We start from the raw sequence: 17,616 nt of genomic DNA, 5'->3' as shown, positions 1-17,616 counted from the left end.
GGGGGCCGGGAGCGGGAGACGCGGCCCCTTCAGTGGCGGTGCCCGGAGCCGCGATGCCGCCCAAGCCCTCGCGCAGGGCAGGCGCCGCCAGGAGCCAGCGCACCAGCCCCGACGGAGGCTCCGCGCCGCCCGCCGCTCCCCGGTAAGCGCCGCCCGGGCCGGGAGCCGCTGCGGCGGGACGGCTGGGGGGGCGGGTGGGCCGCCCCGGGGCTCTCGGCACCCGGGGGTCCGGGCTGTGCCCTCTCCCGGGCTGTGCCGCCGGGTGGGGCGGTGTCACCCCGGGGCGGCTCCGGCAGCGGGTGGTGTGAGGTCCCTCGTCGCTCCGGTGTGCGGCCGGTCCGCCGCACCGAGTCCCCGCTGGCGATGTCTGATGCTTTTCCTAGGCTCGAGATCGGAGAGGCTGACTTCGTCGTGCTCTGTGATGCCCTGAAAGTGCCGGAGAGCGTGAGGGAGAAAGCGTGGAAGACGTATGAGAGCCTATCCGCAGTGGATGGAGCTCTGGTAAGTACCTGCTGCTCATGGCATTGCTCTGTGGTAGTGTCTGTCCTGTGCCCCGGTTCAGATGATATTGAGCCATTACTTTGCTGCACCGGGGCCCAAGTGTCTCACAACCAAAGCTTGTGCAGTGTGACTTCAGTCTAACTTCACTTGGAAAAAAACAAAGTTGGGTATTGCCATATTCGTGTCTATATAAACTGGCTTCCACAGATTCCCCTTTCTTGTTAATGTTTTGCAATAAAGGTATGGGCTAAAGAATTCTTTCAGATGACTAATAAATCACAGTAGGAAAAAACACCACGTGATCAACTAAATATTCAAAGTGTAAGTTATTTCAAATATGTCTTGGTCAGCTTTATACAGCTCATCTTGTTGTTTCTCTGTATCTTTCCTGCTGCCTCCTTTATGAGGCTGCAGAAAGGATCTGGAGAAGACTAGTGTGAAGAAAGGAATGTTAAACTCTTTTTTTTTCCTACTGCGTAATGATAACCTGTATGTACCTACCATTGAGGTATTTCCATTCGAAATTAGTAGCTGGGCATGTGTAAAGAAATTAATAAAATGTTAGGCCTTTTTGTGATTTTTTGCTTTTACTTCTCAGTATCACTGCTGTGTCAAGAAGCTGACCCAGAGAACAGCTGTAATACAATTAAATCATGTCAGAAGCTTGTTATACAAACACGTCTTAGGTTTGTAATACCTAACTGTGGTATAACTTGCTGTGTGGACTTGCATTTATATATATGTTGCACTTCTGCTTACTCTTCTGCAACTTGAGCTGACCTGCCAGGGCTACCACACTATAGTTATGGTTGGAAGGGACCTCTGGAGATCATCTAATCCAATGCCCCTGCAGGGTCACCCAGTGCAGGTTACACAGGAACATGTCCAGGTACGTTTTGAACATTGCCAGATAGGGAGACTCCACAATCTCCCTGGGCAACCTGTTCCAGTGCTCTGCCATCCTGAATGTAAAGTAGTTTGTCACTACTACTACCTGGTTGTCTGTAGCTTTTAAACTGCAGTGTGGGTTTACCAACTCTTATTGCTTTTGAGTTTTGCAACCAAGTTTAGTAACAGCACGGGAGAGAGACTGTACAGCTCTTTCAGTAACAGGCACTTTTCTGGCCATAGGTGTTCACAGGAAGCATTTCCCAAAATGCATAGTCTAGCTCCCGTATATGAATGAAAACAGGAGTAGTCAGTTCTCTTGAGGGGAAAAAAGCAAGACAGATTTCAGCATAATCCTACAAATTTCACTTACAGGCCAAGTTTTGTTTGCACCGATTTTCACTAATTTGTTTTACCTAGAGCTAGCCAGATAAGATACAGGATACTCAAAACCCTTCAGCACCTGAAGATGACTTCCTTTACCTATTCATAACAGGACAAGGACCAGACCTTCATTATGATTTATAGCTAATATTTGTTGTCATAAGACCAATTGCTAAGGGCCTTTCAATGTATAGGAAAAAAAAAAATCTACATTATATTGTGTTTCAATCCAAGTCCTTTTCCTCAAACTTTCAGATGTATCAGCAAAGTGTTGAAATGAATAAGCTCACAAGTGTGTGCCTCTGTGGGGACCTGGAAGGCACTGGAGCTGCTACTTCTAGCTGAGAACAGACTTCACTTGACAGTGAAATCAAACAAAGTAACAGCCTGGCTAATTGTTGCTGCACTTTTCAGGTCAAGCTGTTATCGTGGTGAGCCTGGCTTCTCAGGGTGACACTAGTTCAAGATGCAGGGATTCGGGAGGAGGCTGTATTTAAATGCCTACTCCTTTCCCTCCTCTGGTGGAGGTGATATGTTGGAGGGACTGTTGTCCTGCAAGCACCAGCTGCATGTTTTAATCAGTAGGGGTCAGTACTAATCAGTTCTGCACTGGAACAGAAGCTGCTTGTGTAGCAACTTTCTGTTCTTAAGCAAAAGGGGAAATGGCAGGCCACTAGTTGAGACAAATACCTACCAGAACACTTCTGTTTAACGTTGTAGTTGGTTTTACTTGAAGAAGCTTAAATCATCAGGCCACTGATGGAAACAGAGGTAGCACTTAATGATCCCGCACTCAAGCCATTTACAACGCACAAAGACCTGAAACATTACCTTCCCTGGCCTTGTTCTTTATGGTTGATCTCAGAACTGTGCCTGCCAAGCCTCTGAGGGTGTGGAGGGGACTTGCAGTGCTAACTAGGAAGCAGCACGGCCCAGACCTTAGGTACTGTGGTAACTGGCAGAGATTTGGAGTGCAAATGTGGGTGTGGACATAGTCTGAACATCTGCTGTATCCTTGCTCAGTGAATATTTAGTGACTTAAAGTGAAAACATTTTCTAATGCTGTCCTTTTGGAGTCACTTAGGGTACATGTAACCATGTGCAGAGACTCTTCAACCAGGTACATGCATCTTAAAAGTATAAAACCATTATTTTTGGCAGGTGCACAAAAGATTGCTATACTGTAGTGATGTATCAGCCTAAATGTACCTGCACTTTGGTGAGACACTTTGCTGACCAGGAGGCATCAGTCAGGAAGGAGAAAGTTTGGTATCTGCTGCTCCCTGGAATGAATGCCAATGCCCACTGGAGCCACTGGCACCACCAAAACTGGCTGACACACTGCTTTTTTTCCCTTCAGGATGTCACACCTTTCCACACTGATATTTTTTCTTTTGAATATTTGAGCTACTAGTGATGCTACTTCTCTTTGAAATTTCAGCTTTCTTATCTTGCACAGCTGTGCACTGTAGCTTTCCTTGCACTCCTGTCAACTTATCTGTTTCCGCAGTGTGTGAGTCAAGGATACACAGCTGCACTCTCTTGCAACTGGGCCTTGGGTCCTTGAAACAGACTGAACTCCTGTGAGAGGTGTGAAGGAGGAGAAGGGTGATGAGAGAGATGGTAACAATCTTTCTGGAAAATGTGGCTGACTTGTAATTGTAAAAACTAGATCTGCAGAGGGGGATTGTTCAAGTCACTACAGCTGCCTGTTAAATATGGTGGTGTTTTCCTTTGTAGAGGGAGAGCATTAAAGGTTTCCTCTGTGACATCCAAAGTTTAATGACACTCTTACAATAAAATTGTAACTCAAAATCTCTTAGACAAAATCCCAAATGCTGATTCCAGAGATATCGTACTGAATCAGCACTCTTGGTGTGTGGAGTGAAGGTATCTGACGTGTGATCAGAAAGGTGTTTTCTTTTTAAATTCTTTTTATATCTGGTGAACTCCCACACAAGTTTATTGTACACATGGAAGTGTTTATCTAAGTAAGAGCTTTTACATTAGTGTCATACAAATACTTCTGTTGTCTCTATCATTTCTCTTCTTTACTAAACCAAGCTACCTAAGTAGCTTGGTTTTAAACTGCAGTGTGGATTTACCTAAGTAGCTTGATTGTAGTTTTTACTGTCTTAATTTCAAAACTCTTGCACACTGGCAGTTGTTGGCTTAAAAGTTGGCTCTGATACTTGCTTCTCTTGTATTTTAATTTTTTGTAACTCTCCTGAAATTCATATTCTGAACCAATAATGCCCGTAAATTCTAGATGGAGTGGATAGATTTAGTGGAATTACTAATGTACTTTGGTGAGCAGCATGTGATTGTTGGTGTAAGAAATACTAGAAGAGGTCCAGGAAGCCAGACTAATACTGCTATGAAAAAGCTCAGGGCGTTTGTTATGTTCTGATACTGTATATTTTGGTAGAGAACAATAAAATGAGAATCTAAAGTAGAATACTGGGTGATATAAGCAGAAAAAAAGCCTTGAGTGAATTGTTGCTGAATATATTGCAAAGAACCAGTGTGAGGAACAGATGACATGCTGACTAAATTGGAACCAAACTTCTGCAAAGAAAATTGAAGTGGTTTAGGAAATTGATAGAAATTGGAGTCTGCCAAGGACCTTGAGACATAGGGTCTGGTGTGCTTCAACCTCATCAGCCCAGTTTGCTCTAATATATACTGCATGGGTAGGAGCTCCATTTTTTTGTTTGCTGTTTGTAACTCTGTTTTGGAAATGTGGGTCACTGTTCTGCTACTGCTCAGCTGTTCAGACTCATGAATTCCTGAGCCATTTTTATCAAGTGTTTGTCTGACCTGCTGTTAAAAAATTCTCATGGTGAAAGATCTGCGGTCTGCATAGTTAGTCCTTCCTAGTTTAACTTTCTTTGTCCATGAATTTTTTTCTCCAAGTACTGTACTAATTTGCTTCTGTGTTATAATTCAAGCCTGTGGTCATTAATGTATTTTTGCTGCCTTTTTTTTTCCCCAGAAAGTTTCTAGCATCTAAAGATGTTTCAGTCATCTTTCCTTGTTTCTAATTACTAATCTTACATTCTGAAATTCTCTCCAACTGGTGATTTACACTGGTATGCAGATACTGCAGAGCACTTGATTCAACAAGAGTTGAACTGTTTTTAGTGAAGAAAACTTAAAAGGTGAACTGTAGCTTAAGCCAAGGAATGAAAAAATGAATTCTTAAATATAACAAGATTGCTCTATATAGACCAAAGAGTTATTGATCAGCAGATCAGATGTCCCCAATTCATAAAATTTTGCATTTAAATTAAATCAGTTCCTTTTGGTTGTGGTTTCTTATTAAAAAGAGAACATTGTAATTAGCAAGCCATCTCATCCTCATGTTAAAAGATGCAGAGGCTTCTTGGTTTTGGCAAAAGCATGAAACATGTGAGATAATAAAGTATTTTCTGTTTAGACCTTTTGTCTCTTATTTATAGAACTGCAGCTAAACTGAACCTGAATCCACTGAAGTGTTGGATGGATGAGCAAAATTGCAGATATTTTAGGATCCTCTGTTGTTAAACAAAAAACGAAGAGCTACTGAAAGTCCCAAAGCAAACATAAATCATCACCATGGCCTCTTGTTGATGATATTCAGTATCTTAGCAACAGATGCATTGCTTGTATGTGTTGTGCCCTTGCACTTTAAAAGCTCAGGTGTCTGGCACACTGTTTCTTTTTTTACTCATCTTCTACCCATCCTGGGTAAAGATGGATGTCTTCCAGTCTTGCTACATGCAAAAGTGTAATGGGAACTTACCGTATCAGTTGAACTAATTTCCTCAGTTCAATACTTTCCATTGACCTCCATTACTTTTAGATAGTATTACATTTTAATTTACTCGGTTTTCAACAGTTTAGATTAATCTTACATCCCAGACAATATTCAATAAAAATTTAAAAGTGGTATGGCTGAAAAACCATCTTTACACAGAACTTCTTATCTGTAGACAATGGGTATAATATTCACTTTCAGAAATTTTTTTTCCTGGAATATTTTTCCTGCAGATTTTAATTCTGATCAGTTTTCTATTGTAAGTGCTTCTTGAGTCTTTTCCCCAGTCATCTTCCACCCACTGTAATCATAAACATACAGAATCATAAAATGGTTTGGGATTGAAGGGACCTTTAAAGGTCATCTTGTTTCAACCCTCATGCCATGGGCAGGGGCAAGGACATGGACACCTTCCACTAGACCAGGTTGCTCAAAGCCCCACCCAACCTGGCCTGGAACACTTCCAGGATTGGGCATCTACAGCTTCCCTGGGCAAGCTGTGCCAGTGTCTCATCACCCTCACAGTAAAGAACTTCTTCCTAATATCTAATCTAAACCTTCCCTTTTTCAGTTTGAAGCCATTCCCCCTTGTACTATCACTACATGCCCTTGTAAAAAGACCCTCTCCAGCTCTCTTGTAGCCCCTGGAAGGCTTCTGTAAGGTCTCCCCAGAGCCTTCTCTTCTCCAGACTGAACAGCCCGAATTCTCTAAGCCTGTGTTCATAGGAGAGGTGCTCCAGCCCTCTGATCATCTTCGTGGCCTCCTCTGGACTATCGAACAACTACCTGTGAATGTTTCTTGTACCGTCAAGCTAGGTCTCTACATTGATTGGGACATATTAGCTGAGATTTTAGTAAGCCAAGTTCCACATCGTTTTCTTCAAAAATCAGGTGCTTGACAGGTAGACATTCTATATCCCATTCGATTCAAGTACCCTTCTGTGTTTGCATATTTCTTATGTACGTTTCTCTTGACTTTTTACACTCAGCATCGTTTGAAGTTTCTATTCCTGGATCACTTTTGTAGGCTATCATCAAAATTGTTACCAGTGTTGGCAGAATAGTAAAACATCTCTAACTGTGTACTAGAACTGAGACTTCCTGTGACCATCTCCTCCTTGTTACTAGTTTAACGCCGGAGAACAGAAGTTATTTCTGTTAGTGCCTTTAACATCTTGCAACTACATCTGAAAAGAAGAGAGGCAAGAATCCCATTTCACAGGAGTTCAGTTGCATGAGCATTTTAAACCTGTGACTCATCTAGTTTGTTTTCACTAGATTTAAACTAAAGATCAAATAATAGTAAGTCCAGAATGAGAAATGAATATTTTGAAAGAGTTTGTAAGAGTTGTATATTGATTCAGCTGAACTGACCTACATTTTCTGAAATTACAGTGTTGGGTCCTTAGAGTCCTAAATAAAAGATAATAAAAGAAAAAAAAAAGAAAAATCTATGTAGACTAGTAGGTGTTAAATAAGCTTTGGGCTAGCAGTTGGTAGGTAGGCTTTGCTTTGTGATGAATTGAATTAAGGTCACTGCAAGTCATCTTACTGAAACTGAATGACAGCCAAAGGCAGATGTTGAGTGGTGCCGCGCCCGTTTTCTGTAGTGATGCTACAGCAAAGATCTTGAGTCAGATTGGTCAAGAAGAAAACGCTCAGAAATTAATGTGGCTGTGAATTTGTCTTGAGTTCATTCCCACACATTCAAGTCCATCTGGGATGAATCATCTGGCTTTAACTGTAAACAAGCTGTGAATTTGTGTCATACGATTGGCTCCCCTGGAGTTTTGACACTGGCAAAATAGTGAGTGGCTTGTTGAACCATCAAGAGTTCTCCTCCATGTGGGTGGCATGTCTGTCATTGTGTATTGGCTTCTTTTGAGGAAAGATGATTGGTTATAACTTGCACCTTCTAAGTAGCAGAAGACCTTAACTGTAGATGTATGGTAGGAAAATGCCTGTAACTGTTTGTTGCTACCGTGCTTTACTGAACGGAGAGATGGATTTGCGGCTCAGCAGGAATAAGTGGTTGAGACACAGCTGTACCCAGTTATGAGTGTTTCTTGCCTGTCATTGTAAAGATTTTATTTACTATTCTATGACTTGGCTTCTGATTCCTTAACCTTCGATGTCTTATTAAGGTCAAATATGGTAACTTTAAAAAAAGACGATCATGGCTTCTGCTTTGTGTAAATGTTCCATGGAACCAAAGGTTGTATTTCGGAGCTTTGGTGAATTGTATGAGTTAAATTGATCTTGTGCTGTAGGAATAAGCGTTGAAGTGTTTGGTCTTTCATGTATATTGTAAAACTTGTAATCATTTTCCATTATCAGATAACTAGCTATCATAGTCAAATGTTTGAGGATGTTTTGTTTAACCATTTCTGATAATGTTTGGACAAATTAATGCTTTCCATATATTACCCATTTTTATTGAATAATGAAAATGGTTTCCTCTCTTTTCTAAAAGGCTTGTAGCAAAAAGAAAAAGGAAACATGGGGAGTGTGTATCTTTATTGTAGCAATTGATCTGGATGAAGTGACATTCACTTTCACTGAGCTTCTGAAAAGTATAAGCATGAGGTAAGTGAATTTAAGTATGTAAATTTAGATTTCAAAATTAACTCATCAACATTTTTGTAAAGAAAATATTTTTAAAGCATTGCGAATCTTTGTGCATATCAGGCTAGTTGATTTTACAGTGAAGGTTATTTATAAGAATTCTGAATGTTTTGGTAAACTGGAAGTCTTGCTATCATATTTTAGTTTGAGGGAGCAGTGATACTTGTTTGATTCAGCTGTGGTTAGCTTTGATTGTATGACTCATTGTATGACTAATTCTTGTTCTTGCTCAACCTAAGGTATTCAGCAGTTTTAATTGGTGTAAATTGCACTTAAGACATGTCCCTTTCTTCCCCTGTATCAAGATTTTCTATAAAACCTTTTTCCCAATGTTAGGCTTAGGCTAAATCAAACAGTGGAAAAAAAAGTTACTCTTCAGATGGTTTCCAAGCATGCTGCTCTTTTTAAAACATTTTAATGCCAGTCTAAATTTTGTACTTTTGTACACACCTTTTAAAGGGGAAGGTTACTGTTATATTTTATATTGACTAAGTTCATGAGTGAGAAACTAAAATTGTAGGACAATATCTGCTTTTAAAGTAAATTTAGGTGGCAACAGCAATAGGCATACCTTGTGTTAGATTCATCAGTCTTGTTAACCCTGGGCTTTTTGTCAGCTATAGGGTCAACTGGCAGAGATTTCTACCAGTCATCTTATCCTTTAGAGCCACACAGATATGTTGAAAAGATTTTTTTATTCCATGGTAAAAGAGTTCTTAAATGAGCTTCTGTCTGGTTTTATATTGTTTCTTTAATCTGACAAAGATCAAAAAGTCTCTCAGAATACTATATTCTGATAAAGGATCAAAATGTATTTGATACAGTTGAAATAGTTGAATATATTTGATAGCTTCCTCCTCTTTGATTTTTAGCAATCTGCTCATTTTGCTTATGAACATAGCAACAAAGTGCTCCCTTGATGACCCATCATATTACATGGATGAGCAGGGAGAACTTTGGTCCCCTGTGTAATAGCATTTCCAAAGGGTGGGAATGTCCTTGCCCCAATACCTGTTGCAAGACTTGAAATTCCATATAGTTCAATGCATTCATCTCAGTTTTCACTCCAAGGTCTTTATTTAGAATGGATGGAACCAAGGTTCATGTTCTTGGAGTAGTAAGAGCATTTCTAAAGTAGAACAGAAGAGTTGAGATATGTTTGTTGGATACTTGTGGTTTTACTGGCAGAATAAGAAAAAGATGTGTCTAGTTAGCAAATTCTGACTTCCAAAGATGGTATCTGTGCTAGCCAAGAAAATTTTCCTTCTGTAGTGGTGCCCATACTGTGACATACTTCTGTTAGCTGGTTGAACAGTATTCCTATATCTGGAAAATGTAAAGGTGGGGCTTGAAGTAAACAAGTAGTGTTTCCCAAGGCAAAGTTCTCTGTCACCGAGAATAAGAATAGTAGTAGTAGTAGTAAAAGTATGCTGGAGTCTAGTGAAGTGAGGCAATGAGTTTTGGTGGGCTTGTGTTTTATTTTTTTTTAAGAGCTATTTCAGGATACTCATTCTCAGAGTTGTGATAAGCTGTCATTTTTTCCTTTTTTTCAGTGTATGCACGTTTTTTCAGTTTCTGAAAGAGGTGGATGTTAACATGGATACTGTAAGCACTAAAGTTGATAGCACTGTATCAAGGCTGAAAAAGAAATATGATGTATTAGTTGCACTATACCACAAGTTTGAAAGGTAGAGTACATTTTTTCATTTTGAAATTATGATTTCTTTATACCTGTCAACAATTAAGGATTTGAATTTTTCAAACTGTGTATTACAGGAGTCCACTTAAACTCTGCGTACTAATATTTACAGAACAGTGAAATGGAACTGTTAACATGCATTGAATAAACACATCTTATGTTTTACTCCATAACTATTACAATGCTTTGTTAAACAATCCACTTGTTGCAGCACAAACAGTAGTAAGAGTAGCATGACAAGTGATTGCTACTCACTTTGAGTTTTTTACAGATGTATAAGAGGATTGGTTTACTATCTAATATTTTTTTTATTTGACAGTTTTCCTCCAAAATCACAAAATATCCCTTAAATGACCCTTGAAAGGGGTAGTAGGTGACCTCTTGGTAGTTTATAGAATGAAGGCATAAATGTGATATAAGCTTTATTTGTCTTTTCGAAGTCCAACCAATCACACTTACTGTTATTCTGGGCAATATGTATATGGCAATACTTCTGTACAGTTTATAGTTGCCTTAAAACTGTGAAATTCTGTGAAAGTTGTAAATAATTTGTTTTTATTAATTGCAAGTCTTTTCTGGGCTATAAGTGTCATTGCAGATATACACAGGCATGTTCTGGTTTTTTGTCCCTCCTCTAACTTTGCTTACTTTTTTGAACCTTGTATTGCAATAACAATTTTTTCAAGCAGGATTTGTCTTAATTTTTGTTTGCCTCATTTGTTTTTGAATAAACCAAATTTATTTCTTGAAATCATGTACCTAGAATAATTGGGAAGCAGCCTTATACCACAAGACTTGCAGTGACACTGCAGAAACACTAAAGATTTTAAAATGCCCTTTTATAATGTTCTATGCAGCTGTAGCACACTTTGCTGTGTTGTATGAAACACTGAGTAACAATGTATGTACAAATCTTGTCTTTCTGGAAGAAAAGAACAGATTTTGTTATAGCAAGGTAAAATTATTCTGCTGTTTAAGCTTTGACCTAAGTATGCAAGCGACAACATAATTTCAGCTATGGCAGACCTGTAGTTTATCTGTTGTTAATCTGTTCTCTGATAGCCAGCATATTTTTTTTTTTTTTAAGTTAGAAGAATGTTTTGTGAACTGGTGTACTTTTTAATACATTGAAGTCAAAGATACTGCAGAGTTCACTTTCAGAAAAGTGTTCAAAAACGTGAATTTATTTTTATTTTATAGGACTTGTGGCCTTATTTATCTGGAACAACCTAGTACTGAGTAAGTTTTTGATTTTCCTAAATTGTGTTTGTAAAGATATAAAACATGACAGCATTTTATCTTTTAACCCTTCAAGACTGACTTAAGTTGTAGTATGTCATGTGTTTAGCCTTAGTGGGGACTTCAAATTTTAATGAGATGATGAGAGACTCCAAAATTATATAGCTATATTTATTATATATATCCTTCATGAAGGATCGCTATCCAATGGCATATGTCTTTACATGGTAGAAATAAACATTTGGAGAGTGAACTTCCTAATCACAGCAAGAAATAAGTGTACTAAAAGATGTCTTAGCAACTCCAAAATGAGCTTGAGTTCATGCTGTGACTGGAGAATAGGACATTAGTCAAAGACACAAGAGAAAACAGCTTGTAACAGTTAAGTGAATTGCCTACGTTTACTGTCTTTTCCAAGGATGATACTGATATTTCATGATTCTTGAATGGCTCTACAGACTTAATTTTTTCAGATGTGTGGTCATAATTACATAGGAAACAGAATGAGATTTTTACTAAACTTAACTACATGGGAAATGTTGCCTGTTGTCTTAAATAATTCCATAAACTGAAGCATGTTTTCAGAAATTATAGTTTAGATTATTACAGAGCTGTCTATGCAAAGTATTTTTGTCTCTCTACAGGATATCTGCTGAACTCAGTTCTGTATTAGTCCTAAAAAATTACTGGATTACTTTTTTGCTGGCAAAAGGTGAGTTTCGATTGAAAGACAGTTATTTGGATGAATATTGTTGAAGTGAGTTTCTTTTACATGTCCAGTATGAGACTAGCATCCTTATTACAAATATACATCATACAAGCTCAGAATGTTTTGATTGCCTGGCTTTTGTAAGTACTTTTTTTTTAATGCAATTTGGTTATTGTTGTCACTGGTATTACATTCTGTATAGAAATATGTGTATTTAAGATTTCTAAGATTTTTTTTTCCTTTTACTTTAAAGGTTGGTTGACTCTATTCTGAGGTGCTTTATAAACTGCCAGTATTTTAATAATGGATGATTAACTGAAAAGACTGGCAGATTTTTTATATTTTATATATCTAATTATATATTAAATAAATATAAATTATAATGATATATGTTTATAACATATATATTTATATATAATATACATAAAAATAAATTTAATAATAAGATATCATAATAAGTCCCTGAAATCACATCCTTTGAATACTATGAGTCTTTCTTGAAAAGGCGTAAGTTAAAGTGGAGTGATAAAACAATTGCAGTAGTCTGTGAAGTCCTGTCTCATTGTACTACTCCTGCAAAAGGGAATGACTCATATATCTTAATTGTTGCTTACTCAAGGTGTATGTTCCCAGCAGAGTGTACACATCTCTGATATCAAAATCGGTCTTGGATCAGCTGAGTTTCATGGAGCTTTTTCACTAGAATTCTCCAAACATTAGCATAAAGCAAAACGCAAAAAAGTTTTTCTAGCCTGCCTTTTCTTGAGAACAAAGAAAACTAAAATTTATCAGCATATAGTTGCAGGAGAGCCTGGGTGATGCTTGCTAGTTCTGATAGAAAATAAATACAAAATAAATAAATAAATACAAAAATAAATACAAAAATTGGAGCACAAATAGGGATCTGTAGCTGTTTTGAGTCGTTATTGGCTTTCCAAATTTTTCGTGGCAATGCGTGCTCTCTTGGAGATCTTCTCTGGCATACGGAGTAATGTGGAATAATGCTTTAAAAGTGCTCTTCATGCTAATGTTTGTGTGACTTAAGTAATTTCATATGTATTTGACTGGCTGAGCATACAGTGTCTTAGCATGTTTTGAATGTCTCTGCTGTATAATAGCAGCTCCTGCTTTCTGAATATTTAACAGCTTCCACAAAGCTTGCATAAGAGCACAAAAAAGAAAGGGAGGAGGAACTACACAGAAATAAGAGGTACATGTAAGTACCTACAGCATTACAACACTACAATAAAATGAAAAAGAAATCAGGAGGGAGTACTGAGGGCAGGAGTTTTGTGCACAATAAGTTTGTGTATATGTTTCTGTATGTTGCTATCTCTAAAGCAACAAACCTCTCTAGAGCCATGACTTGTAAAATCGATAGCCTTTAAAGAACACTGGCATCCTATGTGATGCTTTATGAATTCTAATGGTAGTGTTTTATTATATGAACTTCAAAACCTTTGTTTTTCAGAATTACCTCTAAAATTAAGTCAAACATTTCACAAAGTTTTTCTTCACCCTTTTAAATATTTGCAGGTAAAGTGTTGCAAGTGGAGGATGACCTGGTGATTTCCTTCCAGTTGCTGCTGTGTGTCTTAGATTATTTTATCAAACTGTCACCACCTGCTATGCTCAAGGAACCATACAGTAAGGAGTTTAGTTTTTTGTGCACTAAAGTAGAAATTAAATTGATTAAAGTTCTATTAGTCATGCTAACATTGCTAATTAACATAATAAAACTTTTTAAGCTTATTAAAATGGATTTTTTATGCTTTAGTTCAATTTAGATGATAGCGAACTTGAATTCAATTATCTGAATGTGGCAAGGTACTTAATTTTTTTTCCCTGCCTTCCATTTACTGTGTCCTTTGCCCATGCAAATTGTTTAGGGACTTGTTAAAACAGCACTTTTAATTTGGTAAAAGAATTCAGGTTCTGGTTAGATTATAACTGAGAACTATTATTTAGGTTTATTTTGAGTTACAAAAGGAAATGATGATGCTATTGCTCTCTTAGTTCATTGATGTATAACAGTATGAGGACAGCAGAAATGTACAAGATACTGGACTATACAGACATTTAAAACAAATATGTGGTGGATAGAAGCTCAAAACAGTAGAGATAACATGTAGATAGGTTTGCTTTTATTACAACCCCTTTGTTATTAGTGAGTGTCACTATTTTGACTAAAAATATAATGGGTTTTCACTATAGAAACTATAAAAACTTCAGCAGTAAGTTTTTGTGCATTCAGTTTTTATACCTAAAACTTGAGAAACCTCACTAAAAAGGCAGAGAAAGTAAACATTTATGGCAACTTTCAAAAGTAGAATTATATTTCAGTTAACTATTTTCTTCAACAAGCTAGGTAATTGATAATGAGTTAATCCTCTGCTGAGTTGGGATGTGACCTTAGTATTTTTAGCCTAATTTCTTTGTTTCACAACTAAACATCCGCTTGGGTTATAATGTCATAGAATAGATGATATAGTCACTGCTATATTCTTTAAATTCCATGTTTTGGTGGGTATTTATCTGACCTAGTAATCATTTGTTGCAGATGAGAACAAATAACCTTGCTTTTATTGTAATGCCAGTGTAAAGGGTGGGAAAGAGCAGGCTTGGGACAAGCAAATCACTGCCCTCCTTCAGTACTGTTTTGAATTTAAATTTGTCCTTTCTAATAGGACAGACTGCTTATTTCAGATATTATTAAGCAGAGATTTTTCAAAAAACACTGAATTGAAATTACCTGTTTTTGAGCTCTGTATTCACACTGATTTAGGAGCTCATTGTTAGAAACAGTTTGGTTCTGTGCATCATATCCTGAAAAAAAATGCTGCCACTTGAGACTAAATTTCAGATATGAGTATCCCTGTCTTAAGTACGTAGCATTAGATTTCTGATGTGAAGCTGTGTATGATATTGTAACTATCAAACAGCTCTTCATTCTTTTAGCAAATAACACAATGTATTGTTCAAATCGTCGTGACCAAGAAGCTTCCTGTGCTGAATGATGTCAAGCTTTATGAGCTGACTGAGGCTGAGGGGATTAAGATGCAACCACCCCAGCAGTGTAGTTTGTCAGAGTTTCTGAGAAAAGTTGTCAAATATAAATGAAGTTACAGATGAGAACAGCATGCTGATTAGTGTGCCAGGTTTAAACCAGCAATATTTAATTATAGTAATGTACATTATTAATATAATTCACGTATTTCAAGGTGACAGTATTGAAGCCATCCACTTTGAGCTTAATAAAATGAAGTATTTTTAACTCAATGTATTATGTTTTTTTGATATCTTCTTCAAGATGAACTTGTTTGTTTGGGGGTATTTGGGGAAAGGAGAAATTTCCTGCAGGGCCATATTCCAGGTTCCCACCAGCACTTAAGTCCTGCATTGATTTATTAACCTTCAGACATGTAGAGTGAAGTTCATCTTTCAGCTTCCTGCTTTACACTTCTGTAAAAATAGAAAAAACAGTTACTCATCTGTGAAAAAATAAGGCTTTCCCAGTTTTGCAAAACACGTGCTCATTCAAAACTACTTACAAGAAGTGCTGTTACATTCTGTGTAGAATAGCTGTTTAAAAACAAAATGTCAAATACAGATACAGGAATTTAAAAATTAACTTTATTTTTGTATAGGTTTTCTGTAATTAAGGTTTCTTACACAGCTGAACAGATAAAAAAGAAGACATTTTTAAGAGGAAAACCTGAAAATGTAATTTTTGGTTTAATAATTTAAATATCTTTTTTCTTAAGATGACTCTAACCTTGTGATGGTTCTGAATATCTTTCCAGAGTCTGCTATGACTGCGGTGACTGTTAATGGTTCAGCTCGAACTCCAAGAAGAGGTCAGAACAGGAGTACACGTACAGCAAAGCAACTTGATACCGATACAAAGATTATTGAAATCCTTTGTAAAGAGCATGATTGTAATTTAGATGAGGTAATGCCTGCATTTTAATGTCTCATAGGTCTTGCTGCTAAACCCCACCTGAAATATGTATTTATTTAAATAGTCTTGTTTTAAATGTCAATACTCATGCCAGCTTAACTATTCTCTCTAGTTCAATAGTGAAAGTATTCTACCATTCAATACTTTCTCTAGTAAGTAGCTTAAAAAAAAAAGCAAACAAAAAACCCCAAAACAAGCTTTTTGGTATGGATGATAACTTTGCCACGGAAACTGTGAAGAATGCAATATGTAGTTATAGGCTCATCATGGCGTGTAACATGTAAATGAGGGCTGCTCTGATGGGGTTTCAGAGCTGCATCCCATGAGGAGAAAATGTATGCAACAAGCACATTGCTTCTGGGGGGGATCTTAAAAAACCCCATTCCCTTTTTCCTTGGCTGATAAATCTGTTCCTGTCAAAGGACTGATTTTTGAATACCCAGATGGATGATGGAAGTAGAAATATGAGAGGGCTAGGAAGAGTGCAGTTCTTTCCCAGTTTAGTCACTGAAAGCTCAAGCAGTGGAGTATTTGCTACATGCTTATATATCACTGTGTTTTGGATATATAAGGAGTTTCATTCTTGCTTTATTGAAAACGAAACACAGTACATTACAGAAATGTCTCAGTTTCTTGATTTCAAGGTGCGAAAGCAGTGTGTGCATGGCTGACTCTGTACATTGCTAATATTACATTTTTTCTTTTTATTAGGTCAAAAATGTGTATCTCACAAGCTTTATTCCTTTCTTGAATTCTGCTGGTATTGTAGCTTCAAATGGACTACCAGAGGTAAGTGGAGGAATTTAAGACAGTGTGGTGGTTTGACCCTGGCTGGATGCCGGATGTCCACCGAAGCTCCTCTGTCATTCCTCTCCTCAACTGGACAGAGGAGAGAAAATATAACAAAAGGTTGATGAGTTTAGAAAAGGATGAGGGAGAGATCACTCACTGAATACTATCACAAACAAAACAGACTGAACTTGGGGATATTCGTTGAATTTATTACCAACAAAATTCCTACCAGGAAACCTGCTCCAGTGTAGGCTCCTCTCTCCATGGATCTGCAGGTCTCTGCCTGCTCTAGCATGGACTGCCCATGGTTTCATAGCCCTCTTTCAGGCGTCTACCTGCTCCGGTGTGGGTCTCCACCACAGGCTGCAGGTGGATCCCTGCATCTCCATGGTCCTTCATGGGCTGCAGGGGCACAGCTGCTTCGCCATGGTCTGTACCACAGGCTGCAGGGGAACCTCTGCTCCGGTGTCTGGAGCACCTCCTCCACCTCCTTCTCCACTGACCTTGATGTCTGCAAAATTGTTCCTCTCACACATTATCACTCTTCTCTTCTCTGGCTGCAATTACATCTGCCCAATAACTTTTTTTCCTTCTTAAATATGATATCAGAGAGATGTTCTCTCCATTCCTAATTGGCTCGGTGGTGGATTCGTCCTGGAACCATCTGGTGTTGGCTCTGCTGGACATGGGGGAAACTTCTGACAGCTTCTCACAGAAGCCATCCCTGTAGCGCCCCTGCTACCAGAACCTGGCCACACAAACCCAATACCAACAACAGTTCTTTACTTATGCCAGATTGCTTAAGATTCCCTTTACACGTTGATGAAGTTCTAATAGGTTATTCTAAAATCATCTAGCAAAATGCGTTGTTTTTTAGGAATGTGGCTTAGCAGGGATTCCAGTATTCATGAAGTATGTTTAGCTGTTATATTTGAATTTAATATGCTTTACGGTGAACTTGCCACTGGCTGCCGCATGAGAGGAGCCCCGAAGAAAAGATACAAGGACTCCCTGAAACA

The 17,616-nt window shown here is 38.1% G+C and overlaps 1 protein-coding gene across 1 annotated transcript in view; it reads left to right on the top strand.

Annotated features, from left to right (window-relative positions):
- Nucleotides 1–17,616, top strand: part of RB1 (RB transcriptional corepressor 1) — a 74,557-nt gene continuing 56,941 nt past the window's right edge. Inside the window, exons 1-9 of the mRNA XM_027721351.2 lie at nucleotides 1–142; nucleotides 384–501; nucleotides 8,046–8,158; nucleotides 9,751–9,885; nucleotides 11,097–11,135; nucleotides 11,780–11,847; nucleotides 13,381–13,491; nucleotides 15,648–15,796; nucleotides 16,517–16,594. Of these exons, the coding sequence (XP_027577152.1) occupies nucleotides 54–142; nucleotides 384–501; nucleotides 8,046–8,158; nucleotides 9,751–9,885; nucleotides 11,097–11,135; nucleotides 11,780–11,847; nucleotides 13,381–13,491; nucleotides 15,648–15,796; nucleotides 16,517–16,594 (900 nt within the window). The 5' untranslated portion in view covers nucleotides 1–53. The remainder of the gene's footprint in view (nucleotides 143–383; nucleotides 502–8,045; nucleotides 8,159–9,750; nucleotides 9,886–11,096; nucleotides 11,136–11,779; nucleotides 11,848–13,380; nucleotides 13,492–15,647; nucleotides 15,797–16,516; nucleotides 16,595–17,616) is intronic.

The sequence above is a fragment of the Pipra filicauda genome, unplaced genomic scaffold (genome assembly GCF_003945595.2).
Source record: "Pipra filicauda isolate LSUMZ 115617 unplaced genomic scaffold, ASM394559v2 scaffold28_size6257848_pilon, whole genome shotgun sequence".
In the NCBI taxonomy this organism is placed as follows: Eukaryota; Metazoa; Chordata; class Aves; order Passeriformes; family Pipridae; genus Pipra; species Pipra filicauda.
This window is presented reverse-complemented; position numbering and strand designations above follow the sequence as displayed.